This window comes from Muscardinus avellanarius (assembly GCF_963383645.1).
Source record: "Muscardinus avellanarius genome assembly, chromosome: 2".
Taxonomy (NCBI): Eukaryota; Metazoa; Chordata; class Mammalia; order Rodentia; family Gliridae; genus Muscardinus; species Muscardinus avellanarius.
The window spans coordinates 20,255,563-20,279,742 of NC_137787.1; the positions used below are offsets into that span (position 1 = coordinate 20,255,563).

The 24,180-nt window shown below is 53.7% G+C and overlaps 1 protein-coding gene across 1 annotated transcript in view; it reads left to right on the plus strand.

The window, feature by feature from the left end:
* The window catches only part of CFAP65 (cilia and flagella associated protein 65), a gene marked incomplete at both ends in the record, with an annotated part of 48,406 nt that overhangs the window by 14,780 nt on the left and 9,446 nt on the right, over positions 1 to 24,180 (plus strand). The window contains 22 exons of the mRNA XM_080689315.1: positions 1,091 to 1,228; positions 2,502 to 2,747; positions 3,244 to 3,468; positions 4,214 to 4,372; positions 4,581 to 4,743; positions 5,194 to 5,322; positions 6,470 to 6,683; positions 7,010 to 7,138; positions 10,816 to 10,992; positions 11,219 to 11,285; positions 11,480 to 11,590; positions 14,590 to 14,781; positions 14,880 to 15,038; positions 16,167 to 16,310; positions 16,556 to 16,669; positions 16,846 to 16,953; positions 19,618 to 19,662; positions 19,837 to 20,039; positions 20,461 to 20,586; positions 21,026 to 21,547; positions 23,180 to 23,317; positions 23,426 to 23,468. Coding sequence (XP_080545441.1) covers positions 1,091 to 1,228; positions 2,502 to 2,747; positions 3,244 to 3,468; positions 4,214 to 4,372; positions 4,581 to 4,743; positions 5,194 to 5,322; positions 6,470 to 6,683; positions 7,010 to 7,138; positions 10,816 to 10,992; positions 11,219 to 11,285; positions 11,480 to 11,590; positions 14,590 to 14,781; positions 14,880 to 15,038; positions 16,167 to 16,310; positions 16,556 to 16,669; positions 16,846 to 16,953; positions 19,618 to 19,662; positions 19,837 to 20,039; positions 20,461 to 20,586; positions 21,026 to 21,547; positions 23,180 to 23,317; positions 23,426 to 23,468 — 3,552 coding nt within the window. The remainder of the gene's footprint in view (positions 1 to 1,090; positions 1,229 to 2,501; positions 2,748 to 3,243; positions 3,469 to 4,213; positions 4,373 to 4,580; positions 4,744 to 5,193; positions 5,323 to 6,469; positions 6,684 to 7,009; positions 7,139 to 10,815; positions 10,993 to 11,218; positions 11,286 to 11,479; positions 11,591 to 14,589; positions 14,782 to 14,879; positions 15,039 to 16,166; positions 16,311 to 16,555; positions 16,670 to 16,845; positions 16,954 to 19,617; positions 19,663 to 19,836; positions 20,040 to 20,460; positions 20,587 to 21,025; positions 21,548 to 23,179; positions 23,318 to 23,425; positions 23,469 to 24,180) is intronic.

A 24,180-nucleotide genomic window follows, 5' to 3' on the forward strand; every position in this document is an offset into this window, starting at 1 on the left:
TCCCTCTAAAGCAGCTGTGGGCAGGCAAGAAGCAGGCCTGGGGACAGTCAGAGGGATAATGAAGTCCATCGAGGGAGGGGCTTCTGGCACAGTTTCCCTTGGTCAGGGGCCTCAGCCCACATCTGTCCCCAGCCCTGCTGTGGGGGCCCAGCCCCCTTCCCAGGCCTCGGTGCCCTCAGGCGGCCCTGCCTCCCTCCTCCTGGGCCCTGCCCGCATGCTGATCTTCCCAGTGACCCAGCGTGATTCTGGAGGAGCGGAGCTATGCAGTCAAGGTCCCTTACTAGCAAACATGACCTCGGGCATGTTTCTTACTTTTGCTGGTCCTGGTCTTTACATCTATAAACTTGGGGCTTATTACATCTGAGTTTTTGAGAAGGCTTTCCAAGGTGGAATCTTTCATTGCCTCTGTCTAGGGTCCTGGCTGTGGCAGATGTGGAGGGTACAGTAATAAGGCTGTGGACCCCTGGCTTGGTGGGGTGGGGCATCTGCTTTGTAGGTTATGAGCCCTATCCTGCACTGTCTGATCAGGCAGCCACCAGCCACACAAGGCCACTGAGCACTTGAAATGTGCCTGGTCCAAACAGAGATGTGCTCTAAGTATAAAATATACCCAGATATTGAAGATAGTACAAAAGGGATGTAAAATATCTCAGTAATAGGTTTAATAATAATTATATGCTAAAGTGATAGGCTTTGAATCTACTGGGTTAAATAAAATATATTATCGAAATTACTGTCACGTGGTTTACTTTTTCATGTGGCCGCTGGAACATTTAAAATTACATTTGCGGCTGGCATTTGTGGCTCCCGTTCTATTTCCATTGGCTGGTGCTTGTCTGGGCTCATTCCTACAGATGAATGCCGCTTTCACAACCCGCCCCACCCTTCTCCCAGGGTGCCGTGAGGACTGCACAGAGGCTTTGCAGAGCGCTCGGCACAGGGGCTGTGCACGGCCTTCTTCCCTGCACTATCCTCCCCCGGCCCCTCTTCTGTGCCATGTGTCCCTGCGGCACCCAGAGAAGGCTGCAGTGGCTGCCCTCAGTGGCGGGACCCCGAGCCCTGAGCTTCCTCCTGGGCCTGTCCCCTACAGGTCCTACAGAGCTACAGCAATATCGAGGAGGACTGCACCGTGTGCCCATCTTGGTGTCTGACGGTGCGGGCGCAAGGCCACAGCTATTGTGGACCCTTGGAGCACCACATCCCCCAGTATTCTCTGGATGTGCCCAAGGTGAGCATGATCCCAATGGCAGAGAGGAGGAGAGGGGGGCCCTGGCCTGCAGATCTCTTCTCTGGGATGGCCTCAGAAGCATACCTCCCCACACCCTCCCTGGCCATCCTGGGGATCTGGGCCAGCTGAGGACTTGCTCCTGAATCATGGCACTGGGATGGGGATGGTCTCAGAGTTGGACACTGGCCCCTCCCTGCTCCATCTGAGGTACTCACCTGGTCCTCTCTCGCTCAGGTTGTTTACTATGCACCGGCCTGGCCTCTAGTCCCATGTTAGGCCCTAGGGACAACCCAAACCATGAGCCCTGTCCTTGGGGAGCACTCTTCAGGGGTCAGAATTCCCTCTCCCCAGGCCTGCCCTCGGAGGCCCTATCTGCCCTAAGAAGCAGGAACGGCTAAAAAGCAGAGCTGAGACCAGGCGGCCAGTTTTGTTTTGGCCTCTGGTGCCTCCTCCCAGCTTCCTTAGCCATCATCAGTGTTTTTCATTAGTCTTTTTGTTGCTGGAAAAATGCCACTTTGAGACAATGGCTGGGGGCAAGGGCATCCTGCTCCTCTTGGTAGCTACACATATACCCCCCAATCCCAAACCTACACTACCCTAATGTCCAGCTCAGGAGCAGCCCCTTCCCAAGCCCCCCGACCCACAGCATTCTCCCGCTGACTCCCTGGCCTCTCCCATGGTCCAGCAGCTTCTGGCCTCAGTTGCTCCCACACGGACACACACATGCACTTGTCCTGATGAAAGCTTGGGTCAGGGATCGTGAGTCTCGTGGCTCGTCAGCTACTCGGTTCTTAGCCTAGTGCTGACCACACCCAACATGCCCAAGGAGAGTTTGGGGGCTGGAACTATTGAGGCTGGCTCCCCTCCAGCACCTGCTTGAGAATCATCTAGAAGGGGCTCTTTACCCCTGAGCTTTGGGCCAGGATCTTTAAAAGCAGTTCTCCAAAGAGTGATTTAAAGGCACTTTAAGATGAAACAACCTCTCCTCTAACCTTAAGGACAGGCCTTGAAAGCCTGAATTTCTCTGAGACCTGTGGTTACCCCATCTCCATCTCCACGTCTGAAGGTCTCTCGAGGACAAGAGCATTCTTTGATGCTAAACTGTGACCTGCCCCTGATTCCCTGCTCCCAGGGTGTTGGCTGGGTTATGCCCAGGTCTCCTGGATCTCCTTGGAGACATCCCCTCCCAAGCCACCTATAGGCTCCTGAGAGTGTATCTGGGGTGGCCATCCAAGCAGGGCTCCTGCTCTCCTCCTCTCCTCTCCACTCCCAGCACTTCCCCGCGGTGCCCTCCGGGGAGCCTGCCTACCGCAGCCTGCTTCTGGTCAACAAAGGCTCCATGCTGCTCACCTTCAACCTGACCTCCAGAAACAGCTTGGACATCCTCCTGCGGCCCACCTCGGGCCTTGTAGCCCCTGGGGCCCACCAGATCTTCCTTACCAGCACCTACCCCAAAGGCACTTCCTGGAAACAGCACAGTTTCTACCTGCAGTTCAATTCTTCTCCGCAGTATCTCAAGGTAGGAGGCAGGGGCCAGGGAGTTCTTGGGAGTGGGCCATAATCTGGGACTCCTTTCTTCCAAAGCACATTCTGAGGTTGGCCTACAAGGATTCCCTAACGTGGCCAAGAGCTGCTGCTCCTCCAGGAAATAGCATCTCAAGGACAGAGTCCTTGGCTCCATCTGTGAACTATGCTGTCCCTCAGGGCCCGGCTTACTCACCAAGATGGAGGGTGCAGAGATCCCACACTGGCACCTGAAGATGCTTAAGGGTGTTGGAGCCAGCCCGGGGAAAGGGTCTGACTGGTGGACCCATGTCCATCCCCATGAAGTGGCCTGTATATCCTCCGTCAGTCCCTGGGTTTTTCCTCAGTTTGCCTTCCACAGAAGCTGCCATGCCCAGGCTGGTAGAGGGCCTTTGCTTTTCCCCTCTAAGGGGGAAAGCTGCCCACCCATAGAAATGTGGTTCCAGGACCATAAGGTCAGGCCAGACAGTGCCCTCCTTGCTCTGGCCCAGGAGGTGAGCATTCAGAGTCGGCAAGAGCCGCTGCACCTGAAGCTAGACACCTACAAAACCATCTTCTTCAAGCCCACCTGGGTGGGCTGCTCCTCCACCAGCCCCTTCACCTTCCGCAATCCCTCGCGTCTGCCCCTGGAGTTCGAGTGGAGGGTCTCCCAGCAGCACCAGAAGATGCTGGCCGTCCAGCCCTCCAGGGGCCTCATCCAGCCCAATGAGAGCCTGGTGAGTGTCCCACCCACTGCCGAGGGTGGAGGAGAGGTGCCCGTCACCTTCACCCGTGGCTCTCATGGGCTATGATGCCCACCCATTCAATCCACAGTCTCCTCCCCCAACCCATGACTAAGTATTGTTACCATCTTCATCACCCTATTTCAAAGAGAACTGAGAGCTCTGTGGAAAGAGCCGTTTACTGAGACAGAGGTTAGGAAGTGCAGAGCTGGGACTGGAACCAGGGTTTCTGAGGCCAGAACCCAGGGCATCATCCATGGTCCCCATAGCTGTGAGACTGCTGGTAGGGTGGCTTGAAGCAGCTGGATTTGGGTCCACATGGGTAGCTCTCAGTGGGAGTGAGGAAGGGGTCTCCCAGAGGTCTTGGCTGCAGTACAAAGTGGGCCACAGTCTGGACCCAAAAATGGCAGATCTTGTGCCTGGTCTAGGGCCTTACAAGCTAGTTGGGGAGGCCAGAGTTGGGTTAAGAACCCCCGGCACATGGTGTCTGTGAAAGCCCGGGACAGTAAGAGGTAGAGGGGGAATCACACGGACTTAGGAGTGGGCCGGGCAGGAGTGTTCCCACCCAGCGCCTGCCCTTACTGACCTGTCCTGGAGGTGGAGGATTGAGGGGCTTCGAGAGTATATACTCAGAAAGCATTGCCAAAGCTTGACACCCTGTGGGGGGCCCTCCACTGGCTAAGACCCCAGGGAGGGGAATCTGGAGGCCCCCATGCAGGGTTCCTCTCCATCACCCCAGACACTGACATGGATCTTCAGCCCTTTGGAGGAGACCAAGTACCTGTTCCGAGTGGGGATGTGGGTCTGGGAAGCTGGCCTGCACCCAAACACCAAGCCCCCGGCCACCACACACTACATGATCCGACTGGTGGGCGTGGGCATCACCGGCAGCCTCTCTGTGAGTGGGGGGCTCTGGCGGCAGGGTGGGGGGTACAGAGTACAGGTGGGAGAGAAGGCCCTGGGTGCCTAATCCCAAGAGGGCAGGGGACAGGAGCTCTGGTTCCCCCACCCGCATCCTGCGCCTGCCCTTCCCTGGGGGCTGCTCGGGTGGGAGCGTGGGGCTGGGGGCTGGCCATCCTCAGGCGACTGGCTGGCTGTGGCCTCAGGCAAAGGTAAAGGAGCTGGACTTCGGGAACGTGCTGGTGGACAGCAGGCAGTCCAAGTGTTTGGTGCTCCTGAATGACAGCAACTGCACGCTCTACTACCGCCTGTACCTGGAGCAGCAGAGCCCCAAGGACGACGACCAAGACCCCGGCCAAGACCCTCCTGGTATTTGGCCCTGGGCTGGTGTGTGTGTGTGTGTGTGTGTGTGTGTGTGTGTGTGTGTGTGTGTGTAGGGGTCCTGTTTAAGATAAATTAACCACACCAAGGCCTAGGTTAGGCAGAGCAGAGCTTCAAATCGGGTGCGTCCGCTCCATAGCCGTGTGGCTTTGGTGGATAAATGTCCTGTCTGAGCCTCCGCTTCCTCATCTGTACAGTGGAGCTGCTGGCAGCACCCACCTCACAGCGCTGCTAGTTGGTAAAGTGCCTGTCAGGTGCCAGTGACAGAAGTACGGTGCCCTCTGACCTGGCCTGGGACGAGGGGCTCTGCTCCCTATTTCCTGACTCAGGCCCCTTCTCAGCCTTGGCTCTGCTGGCCCAGGGGAGGGTACCTGAGAGGGAGTAGGAGAGACCAGGCTGCCTCTGCCCACTGACTCCACCTGCATCCTCCCGGGACAGTGCTGCAGCTGGACCGTTCAGAAGGGAGCATGCCACCCGGCTCCCAGGACACCATCTGCCTGACCGCTTGTCCCAAGCGCCGGTTGCAGTACTCCTGGACCATCAGCTACTCCCTCCTGTCCCACAGAGGTACCTGGGCCCCTGGCACAGAGTCAGGGAGGGCTAGGGAGGACAGAAGGGAAGGGGGAGAGCTGTGTGTGGCAGGACTGGGGGCACGGTGAGGGTCAGGCCCGCTAGCAGAGTGAGCAGGGGAGAGCCAGCCCCCGCCTTTGGGTGTCTGGTATGGGTGTTTCATCTCTCCGTACGTGTGGGCACCTGCGCTATGGAAAACTCAACACAAAGGTTAGGAAAGGTGATGACTTACTTCTTGTGGGATTTTAAACAAAGCCCCAGTCAACCTCCCTGGGCCTCAGCTTTCTCTTCCATGAAATGGAGTTGTTGCTCGCCTGCGCTGTGGCTGGCTGGAAGGGCCCAGACGGACGTGGACTCAGCAAGACTGCATCCTGGCTCCAAACAGCTAGCATCTCAGCACGTTGTTTCCTTGTGCCTCAGTTTCTTCATGTATAGATGAGGACACAGGCTGCAAAAAGGGATGAAGCAGGGACACGGTACATGTCCCCACAGAGTTGAACTTGAGAGCTTGATGCTAAGTGAAAGAAGCCAGTCACAAAAAGCCATATAGTGAATGGTTTCCTTCATATGAAAATTTAAAATAGACAAAAATGTACAAACAGAAAGCAGATTCGTGGCTGCTGGTCAGAGAGTAGGAAACGGGCAGCCATGCCTAATTGGGTACTGGGTTGCTTTTTTTTTGCAGTGCTGGGGATGGAACCCAGGGGCTCACACATGCTAGGCAAGCTGGCAAGTGCTCTGCCACTGAGCTACACCCCCAGCCCAGTACTAGGTTTCTTTTGGAGAGTGATGGAAAATTTCTAAAACTAGATAGTGGTGATAATTGTACAACTCCGTGAATATACAAAAACCACTGGTTTTTATGTGTTAAGGGGTAGATGTTACAGTTTATAAATAATGTATCGATAAAGCGATTACTGAAAATTGATTTGAAAACAAATAACATTGCACATTGCATACAGGGATGCATAAAATCACTTAAGACGTTCCTGGCACATAGGATGTTTCAGGCCAGGTTTGGCTGCTGTAGGAAATGGCCCAGAGGCATGCCTGAGGCGGGGCTGCTGTTCCTCACCCGGGTCCTGCACCCTCACCCTGCCCATCGGGGACGTGAATCTTCTCTCTCCTACACCCACACACCCAGATAACAAGGTTGGTGAGAAGCAAGAGCTGTGCCACGTCTCCCTGTCGGCCGTGTACCCCTTACTCTCCATCCTGGATGCCTGTTCCATGGGCAGTGCCGAGGGCATCACCCGGAAGCACCTCTGGCACCTCTTCTCCCTGGACTTGCTCAACAGCTACTTGTCACGTGACCCTACCCCCTATGAGCTCACCTACAAGGTTCCCACCCGGCACAGGTGAGCTGGTGCGGGGGGGGGGACAGGGCGTACTGGGACCATTCATGGCGCTGTCTACCCACACCTGATCACCAGGCCCTGTGCAAGAAAGAAGCAGCTTCCTATCTCCTTGGGGGAGGGACCTGCAAATTCTTACCTCTCCCTGGAGGGGCCTGGAGCTGCAAAGATTGGCTGAGGTCCAAAGAACTAGCCCACCACGCCCCTGAATACCAGATTCTCTGATTCACACTTGTGTGGGGCATGGGGGTGCCCAAGCCAGATACCCCTGCGAGAGCCCTGCCCTGCGCCCATCCTCAGCTCTGATTCTGCTTCTCTGCTTTGTACAGCACAAGCCAGATCCCTCCTGTCTTCACGCCTTTGAAACTTGACTTCAACTTTGGAGCAGCACCGTTCAAATCCCAGCCCTCTGTAGTTCTCTTGGCCCTCAAGAACAGTGGAGTGGTGCCCTTGGACTGGTATGGATGGCCCAGAGGGGGCCACTGGGGCTGCTGGGGTCCTTTGGAAACAGATCCCTAGATAATAGAAGGGTCATCCTCTCTAGCCAATGGGAGATCTGGCTGCCTGGCGTCTGTGAGGAGTGGCCTTCCCACTGATGGAATTTAGAGGTCCTGGTGGGACTGGGGTCGCCTGGTAGCACTTTGGGATCTGTTGTTGGCTGAGATGTGTCAGTAGGTCCAGGGGAGGGTAGAATTGCTCTAATAGAGACTGGGCATGGCTGTCTTAGTAACTGAAGGAAGGAGAAGCATTTATTAGCACCTGCTGCATGCCAGCCACTGAGCTACCAGCCTCCAGCCTGCCAGTGTGCACAGCAGCCCTGTGAGAAAGCCCTTCTCTCATGCCTCTTTCATAGACGGGGGATGAGAGTTGGCAAGTTCAGGATTCAGCCAGGACCACTCAGCTCTTCATGGGCAGAGCCAGGTTCAAACCCAAATGTGTCTAACTCCAGAGTCCCTGCCCACACCAGTTAGTAAGCTTCAAGTGGCTTCTACGTACCCAAGTGTCTAGGTACCAGGGCCTGCTTGACATCCCAGTGTAGCGCCCCAGACTGGGGGCAAATCAGGAGCCTCATGGGAGAGGACAGGTATCTATAGTCGCAGAGGGGCGTGGCTGAACAGGCTACAGGGACCACGGGTAGGGGAGAGGCTGGCCGTGGAGCAGGCCTGGGGGGCCAGGCCTGGAGACTTGGGCCCGCCAAGTGCGCCCTTTCCTGTGGGCCACTTGCCCCCTGCTGGGGCCCAGAACTCATGCCCAGTAAACATCCTGTTTCCACGCCAACAAGAGCAGATTCTAGTCCTTCCTTCCCACCTCTCTGCTGTGCACCTTGATTTCCTAGCAAATGTCCTTTTGATGACTTCCAACTTGGCTTGGCTATTGAGAGGTGAAAAAGGGGCCCATCTGGGCCAGCCTTGGGCAAGAGCGAGCCAGGGCCCAGCCTGGGTGTGGCAGGGGAGAGAGAGGAACATACACATGGGGCGTCTGTGATCAGAAACCTCGGCCTGAGCAGGGTCTGGGGGCATAGGTGAGGTGGGGCTGCTTTGCCAGAGGGTGATGGCCACCCCTGTGCTCTAATTGCCCCCTGGCCCCCAGGATGGAGTGACTGGGGAGGCTGGCTCATGAAGCGGCTTCTGTTGGAGAAGGGCAGGCCTGAGTAACTGGGACTCTTGGCTCTGAGTAACCGGGGAGGCTTGGCAGGCTCTTGGCGGGGTGGAGGCGGCCCAGGGCCTGCCTCAAGCTCCAGATCGTCCATTCACTGGGCTCTTATGCGGGCCAGGAGCCAGGCCCTACAGAGCTCAGGACGCTGGCCTGCTTTCTGGAGTGAAGCAGGGTATTTAGTGGGCCGCGGGCACCGTGTGTTTGTGTAGGATCAGTCCGGCTCACACACTCCGTGGAGAGGGTCCAGGCTGCTGGAAACTGGGGCAGGAGGAAGCCCAGGCAGAGTGCCCGCCGAGCTGGGCCTGCCAACGGGAGATCATTTGAGGTATAGGAAGGCAGTCTGTGCTTCGCCCAGCGTTCCAAGGGGCCTGGCTCTCCTGTGCTTTTTGTGTTGTGTTACTTTGCAATTTCTTAGAAGGCTATTTTTGCTAATTCTAGCCCATTTCTGCTGAACTCATAAAGAACAGACAGAGGGTTTTATTCTTGCCAGAACCAGTCAGACAGGGATATGTGGACTTGGCCCGGAGGCAGCAGTGGGCAGGACAGAGGGAAAACCCCAGTGGGCAGCCATACAGCTGCTTCCCCTGCCAAGCCTTCTCTTCTGGATGCCTCCGTCCTGGTTGAACTCATGGCCCAGGGATACATGGGGTCTTACCTCTAAAGGCAGATTCCTTAGAGATGCCAAGTGTGCTGTTAGTGTCATTTGCTCTCTCGTGCACCTTGCATTCCACTGGCTAAACCTCTACTAGGTACTTCCTAGGTGTAGGCTTTAGGCTGGTCCCCAGTATAGAAATGTGGCCCATCCCAGCCACTGCCCGCCTGGTGCAGGGCAGCTTGTGCTGTGAAGGACGGTTGTGCAGCAAGCAGGGGGTCATTGCCCTTGCGTGGTGGTGGTGGTGGTGGGTAATCAGAAAGACTTCCTAGAGAAAGTTACCACTGAGCTAGATCTACAGTCTTGGGCAAGAGGCAGAGAGGCCCATGTTCCCTGTGGGAAGAACCTTCTGGGCAGATGGCCTAGTGTGTACAGGTGGCGCTGGGGCAGCCAGGGGTAGGAAGGGAAGGCCTTGTGTGAGGCTGGAGAGGTAGGCAGGGGCCAGCACATGCGGGGTATGGACTTTTCCTTTGAAGAGTTTGGACCTTAACCTGAGAGATCAAAGGGATGTAAACTGTGGATGGAGGCAAAGTCTAGCTCTCAGGACCTGTCATTTGGACCTCTTGGGGAGGATGGGTTAGCAGCTTGGAGCAAGGACATAAGTCAGAGAAAGCTATTACAGGGGCAACGGGTAAAAATTATTTAGGAGGAAGACTAAGGACAGACTGTGCAAAAGAGATGTTGAAACTCTAGAGGATCCCAAATGAGCAAGATCACCAACGCTGCCATTGGTCAATATTCCCCAAATAAAATGATGAAAACGATCTACTCACTTCTTCCCGTAGTAGCATTTTGCTTGCCACTACAAAGAAAGTTACAAGAAGAGCTCTGTGTGTGTCTGTGTACGCACACACACACGCTTTTATTCCTGCAGGTTAATTCCGGAAATGGGATCTCTAGGTCAAAAGGCATACATGTTTTTTTCTTCAGATAGATGCTGCCAACATTCCTTCCAAAGGCTATGGCAGCTCCCTCTCCCTCCCCGTGTTCGAAGGTGTCCACTCTTTCTAAACGCACCAGCATTGATGCAACTATCGTTCACATTTCCAATGGGGCAAAATCTGAGGCTGATTTCTTGTGAGAGCTTTGGTCTGCATTTCCTCTTGAGGCTTTTCGGATCTGCCTTAGCTGATTTCTTTTCTACTGGGGAATCTCTTGTCTTCTTTTACTACTAGGGAATCTCTTTTCCTTTTCTGGAGGCTCCCTGTTGGCATCACTGGCCTATTTGGCTGCTGGGGCCATTTCTGTGCCATTCCAGAGACTGAAGTTTCTTCCCTCAGTTCCTGACCCTGCGTTCGTAGCCTAGTCAGCGGGAGTGCGTCATCAACTCCCTCAGCACAAGGCAGGGGCATTAGCTCCAGGCACAGTCGGCCTTGTTGGAAGAGTGCCGGCCCTGCTGGGCCTTGTTCTCCACCCGGTGCCCAAGTTGGCTTCAACATTCTCCCTCTTGGGGACCCCAGGGTGCTGCTGTCAGCTTTCCCAGGAGGCTCAAATGGCCTCTTCCTAAGAGTTTTATCTAAGAAGGGTTTGTGGTCTGCTCCCAGTGGCCCACCTGACTCCTGGGAGCCCTAATTGTCACTACTCCTTCACTCATGTGGGCCTGCCTTTCTTCCCAGGTTTGGGGGCCACTATGAAATGAGGATCCACAGCAGCCCCATATGCTCAGCCATGCATGGGACAGCCTGCTAAATTGGGGGTGGGGTGGGGTGCAGGACACAGGGTGGAGGCTGGGTCCATCTTGCCAGAGCCCAGAGCTCCCCCTTCTCTCTTCTGGCTGATGCATCCCTGGCATGGCTTCTCTCCTCTTGCTCCGCACCCCTCGCCCAGGGCCTTCCTCTTCCCAAGTGACCAGCAGATTGACTTGGAGCTGTGGGCAGAGCAAGCAGAGTTTGACTGCACTGAGCTCCACCAAATGCGTGCAGAGGACAACCACATCTTCTCCATCAGCCCCAAGGCCGGGAGCCTGAGTCCTGAGCAGGAGCAGATGGTGGAGTTCAAATACAGGTGCTGCTCCACCCTCTGCACTTCCGGTCCCGGAGACCCCTTTCCCTGGGCTCTCACTAACCACCTTCCCACCTGCAGGGGAGATCTAATGTTCTTGCCCCATCCCAACTCAGGGGTGAGTGCTCCCAGCTAGCTGGCTCAGAGCCCAAGTGTGCCGTGTCTGTCTGTTCTCCCACTTGCCCTGGGGCTCAAGAACTCTCTCCCAGACTTGTCTCCTCCCTTCCAGCCACCTGTTCGTTGGCACTGATCGTCTCCCCGTGCTCTTCAAGGTGTCTCATGGCCGGGAGATCCTGGTGAGGCCCCAGCACCCTGGTCCTGTCCTGGGTCTCAGGCTGGAGACCTAGACAACCACTGGGCAACCAAGAGAGGAGGAGGCAACAGTGCTCCCTGGGAGCGGGGTCCAGATCGCTCTGCTGGGTATGCGAGCTCCTCCCAGGCCAAGATGCTACCCAGCTAAATTTATTTATTTTATTTAAATTATTTCCAGCTAAATTTCATAGGCGTGACAGTGAAGCCGGAGCAGAAGTACGTGCACTTCACTTCCACCAGCCACCAGTTCATCCCTGTCCCCATCGGTGACACGCTGCCCCCACGGCAGGTCAGTGGCCCGTGCCCTCTCGATCACCAGGAGGCCTAGGCATTGCTCACTGCGTATCTGTGGCCGATCGACAGGATGACAAAGGTGTTGCCCTCTGGGAGCACCTCCAAGGTGGGGGGCAGGTTGAGCCCCCCAGATGGAGCCACTGGGGAGACCCAAAGTGAGAGTCTTGTCTTTCAACATCTGCTACCAAGCCTTTTGCCAGACTATTTCCATACAAAAGTAGGTGTGTGTTTGTTTTTTCCTTCTATGATGAAGTCCTTCAAATTTCTTTGATCATGAACTCTACTAATATATTTTATGTCATATATGTTTATACCATCTTTACATATACATGGAACCAAAACAGAAGCATCACAAATATATACTTAGGCTACCACATGCAAAGAACACTGATGATCCAGGCATGGGAACACACACACCGGTTCTATCATTCATTCATTCATTCATTCATTCATTCTTTTTTGGTACTGGGGATTGAACCTAGAGGCATTCTACCTCTAAGCTACATCCCCAGCCCTATTTTATTTATTTGGAGACAGGGTCTCACTAGGTTTCTGAGAGCCTCACTACGTTGCCGAGTACTGAGATTACAAGCCTGCACTACCACACTTAGCCTGTTCAATTTTTTAAACGTTGGACATGATCTACTAAATTGGCATAGAACTGTTCACTAATGGGTATCAGCCCCAGTGTGGAAATCCCTGCTCCTAGGAAGCGTGAAGAATGGGAATGTCCATCCCTAGAAAACTGTAGTCCATCCTCCCTCCCTCCCTCCCTCCCTTTCTCTCTCTCTCTCTTTCCTTCCTTCCTTCCTTCTTCTTATCCTGGGGATCGAACTCAGGGGCATTCAACCTCCAAGCTTTACCCCCCCAACCCTATTTTATTTTTATTTTGAAACCAAGTCTCGCTAGTTTGATGAAAGTCTCACTACTTGTTGAGGTGCCCTCAAACCTGCACTCCTCCTATCTCAACCTCTCAAGGACTGAGATTATAGGCATCCTCAGTGTTTTTTTGTTTTGTTTTGTTTTTTTGTTTTTTTGTTTTGTTTTTTTTTGTTTGTTTGTTTTGTTTTTTTTTTTTTTTTTTTTTTTTTTGGTGGTACTGGGGTTCCTGGAAGCCCTTCTACCTCCGGGCTTCACTCCCAGACCTATTTTTTTTTTTTTTTTTTTTGAAACAGAGTCTCTTACACCAGCGCGGCTGGCTTCGAACCTGCACGATCCTCCTGTCTCCACCTCCCAAGCACAGGGATTACAAGCATGCGCCACCACGCCCAGCCTGGCATGCCCAGTTTTAATTTTTATTTTGAAACATGGTCTCACCAAGTTCCTGAGGCTGGCCTTGAACCTTTGATCCTCCTGTCTCAGCTTCCCAAGTACGGGGATTACAGGCATGTGCCACCATGCCTAGCTGACTCTTCTTTCTTTATTGATTGAAAGGAATCTGGTGCCTTTGCTCTGAAAATGTATATTGTCAATCTCCAAGAGGGGGATATAATAGTTTCTGAAACACTTCACATCTGTCAAACCTGACTATTTAGAAGCCTGTTTCTGGGTCAAGGTCTTCAGCCATTCAGCCTAGAGGCCAAGGGATGAGCTCTCTGGGGCAGAGAGAGGGTCTCCCAGTTCCAAACTCTGCTCACTTTCCTACACCCACCCTCTGCCCCTCTGGCTTCCCAGCAGCCCCACTCCGGGCTGTGACAGAGAAGCTGCTTTGAGCTAAAGGGGCTGCATTAGTGCAGCTTGTGGAAAGGAGACAAACTGGGAGAGGGAATAGGTTTTAGAGTAAAGAGTTTGGCTTGGACCAAGTTTTGAGATGCCTCAGAGACAACCAAGAAGGCTCGTCAGTAGAAGATGGATGCCGGCTGTTGTCCTCTCTGGCTGCTGCAATTGAGTAGCTTATAAATAATGGAAATTTGAAGTGCCGGGCGTGGTGGTGCACGCTTGTAATCCCTGTGCTTGGGAGGCGGAGACAGGAGGATCGCGCAGGTTCAAAGCCAGCCGTGCTGGTTTAAGAGACCCTGTTTCCAAATAAAAAATATAAAATAGGTCTGGGAGTGTAGCCTGGAGGTAGAAGGGCTTCCAGGAACCCCAGTACCACCAAAAAAAAAAAATGATGGAAATATATTTCTTACAGTTCTAAAGGCCGGGAAGTCCAAGATGAAGGCCTGGGAACTAGACACTAGATTTAGTGTCTAGGGAAAACTTGTTCTCCTAGTCCAAAAATAGCACCTTCTCACTGTGCACTCAATAGTGGAAGAAGCAAAAAACGCTCCCATAGCCTCTTTTGCCAGGGGACTGATCCCTTTCATGAGGGCTCCACTACTTAAGACTGCTGCATCGGGGATTAGGTTTCAATGCATGAACTTGGGGGACTCAAATTCAGTCCATAGTGCCAGGTCTGGATACCAATGAGGTGACCCAGACTGAAGAAAGAAAGTCATAGCACACAGGAGTGGGTGCTGTAAAGATGAGGAAGGTCCAGGACCAAGCCCAGGAGGACTTATTCTCCCTGGCTTCAGCTTTCTCTTCTTTAAAAAGAATTAGGCTGGGAGATCTCTGGTTTCTCCATAACATTCCCTGGGGTCAGTCTTGAGTACTTCCGACCTTCCTCCTACTCCCTTCCTGCTTGAAGCAGGACTTCCTCTAATGGCAGATGTAAAAGTGACAGCCTTGGGGGGGCTAGAGTGAGAGCCCATAAAATGATGAAGGGTCTGGACGGTGTGTCCACAGACACTTCCCAAGTAAATTGAAGGCACATAAAATAAACGGCACCTTTACAAATAAGAATACAGATTATCCTACAATGTCACCGCTAAATATACAGTTATATATTTCTTAGGTGATCAAGCCATAAGGAGGTCCTTAGGGGATGCTGGGGACTCTCGGGTGACATTGTGGTGACCAACCTGTCCTCGTGCAGTGGACACAGAGTCATCCGCAGGCCTGGCCTGCCGTCCTGAGCTGGCATAGAGATCTACTTATTCCTTCCCCCTGCAGATTTATGAGATGTACAACGGTGGCTCGGTGCCTGTGACATATGAGGTCCAGACCAGCATCCTGTCTCAAGTACAGGAAAAAAATTTTGATCACCCCATCTTCTGCTGCCTCAACCCCAAAGGGGAGATCCAGCCCGGCACCACTGCCCGGGTCTTGTGGATCTTCTCACCCATCGAAGCCAAGACCTACACGGTGAGCAACGTCCTGGATAACAGGGCAAGGGCTGGCGCTATGGCTTCCTCGCCAGACCTTGCTCTGACCAGTCCCTCTCCTCCCTCCTGACCTCTCAGGTGGAAGTACCCATACACATCCATGGATGGAACTCTGCCCTCATCCGCTTCCAGGGAGTGGGCTACGACCCCCACACCATGGGTGACACAGCTCCGTTTTACAACACCTCTGCGGGGGACAGCAGCGGCACACGCTCTAGGCTGTTGGTTCCTGGACAGGTAGGAGAGGGGAAGCCTTGGAGCCAGCCTTCCTCCTGATTTAGAGGTAGCACCAGCTCCATGAGAGGCTTACTCTGCCACCTAGTGCCCAGAGTTGTTCCTACTCAAGACATCCCTACAGGGCCCCCTCAGTCCAGCCTTTTCTCTGGGCATAGGAATGAGGTGTTGGAAAGTTTAGACAGAAGCCCTCCCATTCTAGTTATCATCTTTATACAGAAGATCTCTCCCCTGGTCCTAGGTGGATTTTGCTGAAAGATATCAAGGGTCAATAATACTGCCTTTATTTAGTTTACATGCTTCTCAGTGTCTGTCCATCTACCTACCCATCTATGCATTTAGCCACCTACCCATTGACCTGCATACTATTTACCGGTCTATGTATCCATCTGTCCATCCTCCCATTCATCCATGGACCCATCCATCCAGTCGCTATCCACTTTTCCACCTTTTCATTCATACCCTACTCTGAGATGAGCCAAAGTCTCTGCCGTAGAAGCACTCAGGGTGTGGATAGAGATAAGTGCCCCTTCTGTGTGGTCTCAGTCTTTCCAGACATCCCTACAACACAGCTTCTACTGCATACCCAGCGAAAATGCTAACATCTGGTGAGGGTTCATTTACAACTGCCCATCAGAGTCTCAGATTTTGTTGGCTTTAGTTCTGTCTCCTCTAAGCTAGTTCTGATTCAGCCCTGCCTTTAACACTTGAATTCATAAGCTTTAGAATGAGGCTGTCTGGCCTCAGCTACTTAGTGAGACCCTCTGCAACTCAGTGAGACCCTGTTTCAAAATAAAGAATCAAAAAATAGGGCTGAGGGTGTAGCTCGGAGGTAGAATGCCCCCGGGGTTCCATCCCCATATCCTACCCTAAAAAAAGGAATGAGGCTGTCTGGGTTTATACTGGCCATTAGAGGCAGTTGGAGAAGTTACTTACACTCTCTGAACCTTAGAAGCACAGCTGACAAACGGGGGCAATACTAGTACCCACATCCCGGGGCCACTGCGAGGGCTGGACGCACGGAGGCATCTCACGCGGTAGCTGGGCTGCTGAAAGCGCAGTCACTGGAGTGGCCGTGTGGTACCATTGCTTCCTCTCCCATTGTCGCTTCTCTGCTGTCTCTACTCACAGAATGTCTTCCTGTCTCAGTCTCATATCTCCCTGGGAAACATCCCAGTGCAGAGCAAGTGCAGCCGCCTGCTCTTCCTCAACAACATCTCCAAGAATGAGACCATTGTCTTTGCCTGGCAGCCAAGGCCTCTAGACTTTGGGGAGGTGAGAGTCCCCTCTGCTCACAGGCTCACAGCGTCCAGCCGGGCTCCAGACTTCTCCCACCCACCCCACCTCACTCCATTCTCTGCCGTCCATCCAACCCAGCATCCCAACTTGTCTCATCCTGTCCCAGTTTGTCCCTATCTCATCTCAACCCATCTTTTCCCATATTGCCCCTTCCTATCCCATGTCATCCCACCCAATCCCATCACCATGAGACTCCAGAGGCTCCTTCCCCAAATCAACAGATATCTGTGAGTCCCGTGGTAGGGGAGGTGGCTCCGGAAGAGACAGTCCCATTTGTGGTGACCCTGAAGGCCTCCGTGCATGCCAGCTTCTACAGTGTGGACCTGGTGTGCAAGGTAGGAGCCAGCCCCAGAGAGGAGGGGGTAGAGGGGAGACACAACCCCTAGTCCTGGGGCGGGGAGGCTCTGAGACCCCCAGAGCAGAGAGGCAGGGGCCAACCCTCAGGAGTGGGGAGGGCCCACAGGGAAGGGGCCGCCCAGGTGAGTTTTCCCTCGCCTTGCACTGGGCCCAGGTGTACCAGCAGGATCTCATGAAGCAGTACCACAAGGAGCTGCAGGAGTGGAAGGACGAGAAGCTGCGGCAGGAGGCGGAGTTCACCATCACAGACAGGAAAGTGAAGGTGAGCGGTCCAGCGGGCCCTACACACCCACAGCTGCCTGGCCGGCCTTACCAGAGGGCACAGAGGCGATGGGCTGAGGTGGCCCTCCGTGCGCCTGCCCTAAGAGATTGGAGTCCTCCCTCTGGGCTCAGCACAGAATCTCCACAGTCAACCCAGGCACCCAGGCGAGAGAAGGCCGGGTGGCCACTTCTCGATTCGTATAGCTGGGGTTTCCTGAGCGCCTGCTCTATGCTGGACACAGAGCTCACCTTCTGATGGGAGACGGGTTGGATCTTGGCTGTGATCATTCCTAGCTCTGTGACCTTGGACAAGTTACCTAACTTCCCAGTTCCCTTGACTGGGTGCTTACCTTCTCAGTTCCCATGACTCACTTACCTTGACTGGGTAAAATGAGGGTAATATGAGCCCAGGATTCGCTTCAAGATAAGCCAGAGGTCGGGACAGACGAGACAAGCCTGGCCTTAGGTTGCTATTTGTTAAAGCTGAGTGATGGGCTGTGGTGGTGGGTTCTTTGCAGCATTTGACCCCCTTTTTATTTAAAAAAGAAATACTTTAAGCCGGGCGTGGTAGCGCACGCTTGTAATCCCAGCATTTGGGAGGCTGAGACCGGAGGATCACAGTTCATGGACAGCCTCAGCTACTTAGTGAGGCCTTCTGCAACTCAGTGAGACCCTGTTTCAAAATAAAGAATAAAAAATAGGGCAGGGGGAGTAGCTCGGAGGTCAACTGCTTCTGGGTTCCATCCCCAAACTTGCAAAACAAACAAACAAACAAAAAAACACTAAACATTTTATTTATTTATTCATTTATTTTTGGTGGTACTGGGGGTGGAACCCAGAGGCTTTCTACCTCCGGGCTATACTCCCAGACCTTTGTTTGTTTGTTTGTTTGTTTGTTTGGTAACAGGGTCTCACTAAGTTGCTGAGAGCCTCACTAAGTAGCTGAGGCTGGCTTCGAACCCGTGCGATCCTCCTGTCTCAGCCTCCCAAGCGCAGGGATTACAAGCGAGCGCCACCACGCCCGGCTCCACAAAACATTTTAAATGCAAAGGAAACACCCACATTGGGCCAGGCCTGGTGGTGTACATCTGTAACCCCAGTACTTGGGAGGCTGAGAGAGGAGGATCACAGATTCAGGGACAGCCTCAGAAACTTAGTGAGACCCTCAGCGACCCAGGGAGACCCTGTTTCAAAACGAAAAGGGCTGAGCCGGGCGTGGTGGCGCACGCTTGTCATCCCCGCGCTTGGGAGGCGGAGACAGGAGGATCGCGCAGGTTCGAAGCCAGCCGCGCTGGCGTAAGAGACCATTTCAAAAATATAAAATAGGTCTGGGAGTGTAGCCCGGAGGTAGAAGGGCTTCCAGGAACCCCAGTACCACCAAAAAAAAAAAAAAAGAAAGAAAGAAAGAAAGAAAGAAAGAAAGAAAGAAAGAAAGAAGGAAAGAAAGAAAGAAAGGGAGGGGCTAGGGGTGTAGCTTGGAAGTAGAATGCCTCTGGGTTCCATCCCCAGCACCAGAAGAAAGAGACAGAGGGGGAAAAAAAAAAAGAAAAATATCTGCTTTGTAGCATTGTTGTGAGGATTAAATGAGTTAGTATAGCCGGGCTTGGTGGCACACACTTTGTAATCCTAATATTTGGGAGGCTAAGACAGGAGGATTGCGCAGGTTCTAAGCCAGCCTCAGCTACATAGTGAGGCCCTTTGCAACTCAATGAGACCCTGTTTCAAAATAAAGAATAAAAATGGGGCTGGGGATATAGTTCGTAGGTAGAATGCCCCTTGGTTCCATCCCCAATACCAAAAGATAAAAATAAAAAAATAAATGAGTTAGTTTGTGTAACATGCATACAGTAGAACCCAGCACCCACTGAGCATTCCCTAGACACGGCTCCCAGCAGTTCCAGGGGGAACCGACGCCAACACAGACGAAGCTCTGTGTCAGTGCCTCCTGAGTGTCAAAGCTGCCCTGGCGCTCTTGCCCCTCGGTCACCTCTGTGTCCATCACACTGAGCTTCCAGAAAGGCCCTGCTCCCTCGGAAGCTGTGCCTCCCCCAGATACAAATCCCAGCTGGACATAATCCCAGTACTTGAGAGGCTGAGACAGGAGGATCGCAGATTCATGGCCAGCCTCAGCTACTTAGTGAGGCCCTCCACAACTTAGTGAGATTCTGTTTCAAAATAAAGAATAAAAAAATGTGGCTGGGAGTGTAGCTCAGAGGTCGAATGGCCCTGGGCTCAACCCCCATAGTGTAAAAATAAATAAATAAATAAATAAATAAATAAATAAATAAATAACTACAAATATCTTCCTGGGGGCACCTGGAAAGGGATTTCCAAACCAAGTCTTCATAAGAGAGCCCGTCTCCTTGTCTCTGGGAACCCCAGAGCTCCAGGGCACAAGGACAGGCACCTTTGGGGCAGCTTGCCCATGTATGGTAGCATTTCCTTCTCTTTCCTGTACTCAGATAATCAAATCTTCCATGTCTACAGGAAGGGGGTCTAGGGAAGGCTCTGGAAGACAGTGTAACTAGGAGGTGGGCAGGACCGAGAAGGCAGCAGGGCCTGGAACTATTTCAGGACTTCTGCGGGCCAGGAAGAGGGGCTGGAAGGGAGACTATGGGCTAAGCCCCTGGCACCTTAAGCAAGGGTCTCTATACTTCCACAGAAGCGGAGAGGATATTGTACAGCCTGTGAATCAGTGAGGAGGTACAAGGTGAGGCTGTGAACCCCAGACCTATCTTCTTGGGGTAGATGGGAGAGTTCTTGCTTGTTCCCAGAGATCCTTCATACTCCTAGTCCAGCCGCCTAGAAAAGAAAGGTGAAATTGCCAAGGGTGATGGGAGTGTGGTCCCCAAGCCCCTGTAATCCTGCCTCCTCCTCCCCAAAGACGCTGCCCCCCATCACAAATAAGCAACCTCCCCACCGGCCTGCCAGCTGGAACCTGCAGATCACCAAGGAGGAGCCGTCATGGCGACGCCCCCAGCCTCCCGACACAGGCATGCTGTGCCTGGGCCTCACTGCCCGAGCCCATGCCACCGACTACTTCCTGGACAACTTCTTCTCCGAGTTTCCTTACCACTTCTTGCTCCGGTGAACTCTTGGGGAGGCAGGGTCTCCTTCCTCTGTTCTCAGTCCCCTCTCCAGCTCCAGGGCAGGGGCTGCCCAGACACAGCCTTTGGTGAGGGCGGGAGCAGGTGCAAGGGCACAGGACTCACTGCTCAGGAGGCCCCTTGGTACTCAGGCCCTTATGAGAAGGGATCAAAGCAGTCAGAGCCCCCTGGGGAATTTACCAGACTCTCGCCCCTTCTCAGTCCTTCCTTTGCCAAACCTGTGCTTCTCTGGGCCCAGTGCTGGCCTGAGGGTCAGGCTTGGCTCCCTGCGTGCATTTGCGTCAGGGCTGGAGCTGCCTCTGAACACCTGTGTCCTTGTGACTGGGCAGCTACCACCATGGCTTGCCTCCCCCAGCATGGTGGCTTGCCCAGGCCACTCACAGTGTCATGGCCTGATCCAGGGAGCTGCCAAAGAGGAAAGTACCCAAGGACAAGTCGAAGGCCTGTGAGGAAGACCCCCTTATTAAGGGAATCCCTGTCTCTAAGGAGAAGCTGCTCTTGAATGACTGCCTCACCAGCATTATCAGGTACTCCCTCCATCAGCTGACCTCTGGGCCTCCATCCCTGCCCTTCCATCTCCAGCTGAGCCGGCCCAAATCCCTTAAGTCCTAGTACTTCCTTCCTTGAGAAATAGAACTTCCTTGAAAGATCTTTCTACTGGTGGCCCAGGCGCCCCAGGACACTACAGCTCTAATGGAACTGGCTGGAGGGATTCTGCAGGCTCCTGACCCAGGCTCTGTCTCTACCAGATCCTAGTCACCTCTAAGCACCCATAAGACCCAAGATGTCTTCCTCCAAAGCAGGGGAAAAAAAGGGGCAACCAACCAACTCGCACCTCTGCTCCCCTCCCTAGCATTTGCTTGTGAAAACTGCAGGCAAGAACTGCCTTTGAGGGGCTCCAAGCCAGCACTCCCCAGGGGCCATGAGGCCTGCCATGAGCCCTGACTCCTTCTCCCCGCCACCCAGGGGCCTGCTGGAGGACAAGAACTTCCAGGAGGCTGTGCACCAAAGCCTGGTGGAGCAGGTGCCTTACTTCTGCCAGTTCTCTAGTGAGCAGTCATCCAGGTTCATGGCCACCGAGAAGAGCAGCCTGTACCTCGTGCCCATCCTGTCTCTGCCCTCCAGCAGCTGGGAGGACACAAAGGACAAGGAGCAGGAGGACAAACAGAGGTTGGAAAAGAAGGAAGGGGGGCAAGAGGAGGAGAAGGATGAGGAAGAAGAGGAGGAGTTGAAGGAAGAAGAGGAGGAAGAGGAGGAGACAGTAGAGGAGTCAGAGTCAGGCAAGGAGGAGATGGAGAAGGAGGAGGAAGAGGAGGAGGAGGAAGAAGAGGAGGAGGAGTTAGAGGGGAAGGAAGCCGTGGGGAGCTGGAAGGAGACCGAGCCCTCGCCAAAGCCCCAGTCCCAGCAGTCCCTGCAGGGCCGGTGGCAGCAGGATCTGAAAGCCATGGTGAAAGAGGACCAAGAACAGGATGAGGAAGCCATTGGCAGGTGAGCAGCCAGGCCTGGTGTGGGCTGGGAGGGCAGCTGCATGCAGGAGGGGCCTGGGCTGTGCCATCTGCAGAGGCCTGCCCCTGCCTGCGGCTCCTCTCCTCCTAACTCCATGTTGGTAGTGTAAAGCTTGGGAGGGTGGGGTGGGGGGTACAGAACAGCAGAGCTGAGCTTTCTTTTGTTCTGGGAGAGCCAGCTGCTAGTGTTTGCCGGCACACCACTCCAGGACCACGGTGCTGGTCTTCAAAGTCTTTTCGAGTGTGTCTGGAGCCAGAGGAGAAGTGCCACTACTTCTGGCTTTGTCTTCTCCTGGGGGTTGTCGGGATGCATCCTGTCCTCTGTGGGATACCCTAGGCATCCTTCCGCACCCTCTCACACTGCCTTTCTTCAAACCTGGTTCTGAAATACCAACTACATTGCCTTGGTTTGAATCCCATCACTTCTACCAGCAACTTGTCCCCCCCCAAAAAAAAAATAAACTGGAGATTGAACCCATGATAGGCGAGTTCTCTACCACTGAACTACACCCCTAGCCCTAATTTAATTTTGAAACAGGTTCTCACTAAATTACCCAGACTGACCTCACACGTGCCATTCTCCTGCCTCAGCCTTCGGCTAGCTGGATGGCAGCTCACCATGGAGCCAGGCGCACAACATGTCTTTTATAACTTTATCCCTTTTGGACACACATCAGATGTCTTTGAGATTGGAACAGGGTGCCCCAAAGAGTGGGGACAGGATGAGGAGTCAAATGAGAACCTGTGTTCACACCTATAACCCCAGTACTTAGGCCGAGACAGAAAGATTGCAGGTTCAAGACCAGTTTCAGCAACTTAATGAGATTGTCAGAAACCTAGAGAGACCCTGTTTCAAAACAAAATTAAAAAAAAAAAGGGCTGAGCCGGGCGTGGTGGCGCACGCTTGTAATCCCAGCACTCCGGGAGGCTGAGACCTGGAGGATCGTGGTTCGCGGACAGCCTCAGCTACTTAGTGAGGTCCTCTGCAACTCAGTGAGACCTGGTTTCAAAATAAAGAATAAAAAATAGGGCAGGGGGTGTAGCTCGGAGATCGAATGCTCCTGGGTTCCATCCCCAGACACGAAAAAAAAAAAAAAAAAAAAGGCTGAGCTGGGTGTGGTGGCACACACTTGTAATCTCAGCACATGGGAGGCTGAGACAGGAGGCCTGGGAGTATAGCCTGGCAGTAGAAAAGCCCTTGGGTTCTACCCCAAGTACCACAAAAATGGGGGGGGGGACTGAGGGAAGCTGGGCATGGTGGCATACTCTTATAATCCCAGCATTTGGGAGGCTGAGATGGGAGGATCCTGGTTCAAAGACAGCCTCAGCTACTACTTAGTGAGGCCCCTTGCAACTCAGTGAGACCTTGTTTCAAAATAAAGAATAAAAAATAGGACTAGGGTAGCTCAGAGGTAGAATGCCCCTGGGTTTCACTCCCAGTACCCCCCCCAAAGGGCTGGGGGTGTAGCTCGGAGGTAGAATGCCTCTGGGTTCAGTCTCCAGTACCATATAGAAATAAGTACATGAGACTGTGCCGAGCCACCTGTTGCACGGAGGATGCTTAAGAACTGGCAGATCCGTGGCCTCGCTCACTAACGCACTCTCCCCTTCGAAGGCTGCCCGCCTTTGCCAACCTGCAGGAGGCACTGCTGGAGAACATGATTCAGAACATCCTGGTGGAGGCCAGCCGCGGGGAGGTGGTGCTCACCTCCAGGCCGCGCATCATCGCCCTGCCGCCGCTCAGCCTGCCCAGGTGGGGGCCAGGGGCCAGGGGCGTCACTGGAGCAGCAGGCGGTAGCAGGGGAAGGCAGGAGCGACTGCAAGCCCTGCCCCACCCTCACTTGGGACTTTTGTCTTCCAGGAATCTGACCCCAGACCCTCTCCTGCCTGTGCAACCAGGGGAGGTACCCTGCTCAGTAGTACCACCTCCCACGGACTCTTTGCTGATGCCAATGCCCAGCCCCTCTGATGTGCCGACCTAGGTCCCTCCCACCTGGCCCCCCTCTCCACCGCCCTGCCAGTAAAGCATCCAGTCTTTTTTCTGTGTCTACTTGGGCTTTATTTCCCCCAAAGTAAAGGAAATGCACACAGGCTCTGAGAGAGGTGGAGGATAGGAGCCATCAGGATCTTATCATATCAAACTGGCGGGAAATTAGGGGATGAGAGGATGTTCACCCACTGGTCTGGCCAGCGGAGGGCGCTCTGGGCAAAGTAAAGCATAGCTGGCCTCTGCCCTGGTGTAGCGTAGTGGACTGGAACTGCGTGCCAGGCCTGGTCAGTGAAACAGTTGGCCACCAGGTGGGATGGGCACCCCTCCTATGGCTTCACACATCTGTGGTGAGGCTGGGCACTTGCAGGGCCAGGCTCTTAGCATTTGCACATGGCACAGGAAACTGCTAAGAGATTAGGAAGGAAGCCAAGGGAGGTGGTCCACACCTGCATCCTAGTATTGGTGAGGCTGGAGCAGGAGGGTTGCAGCTTTGAGGGCAGCCTGGGCAACTTTGCGAGACCCTATTTCAAACAAAGAAAATCAAATTGGGCCGAGGGTGTAGCTCAGAGGCAGAACATCCCTGGGTTCAATCCCCAGCACAGAGAGAGAATGAAAGAAGGGAAACT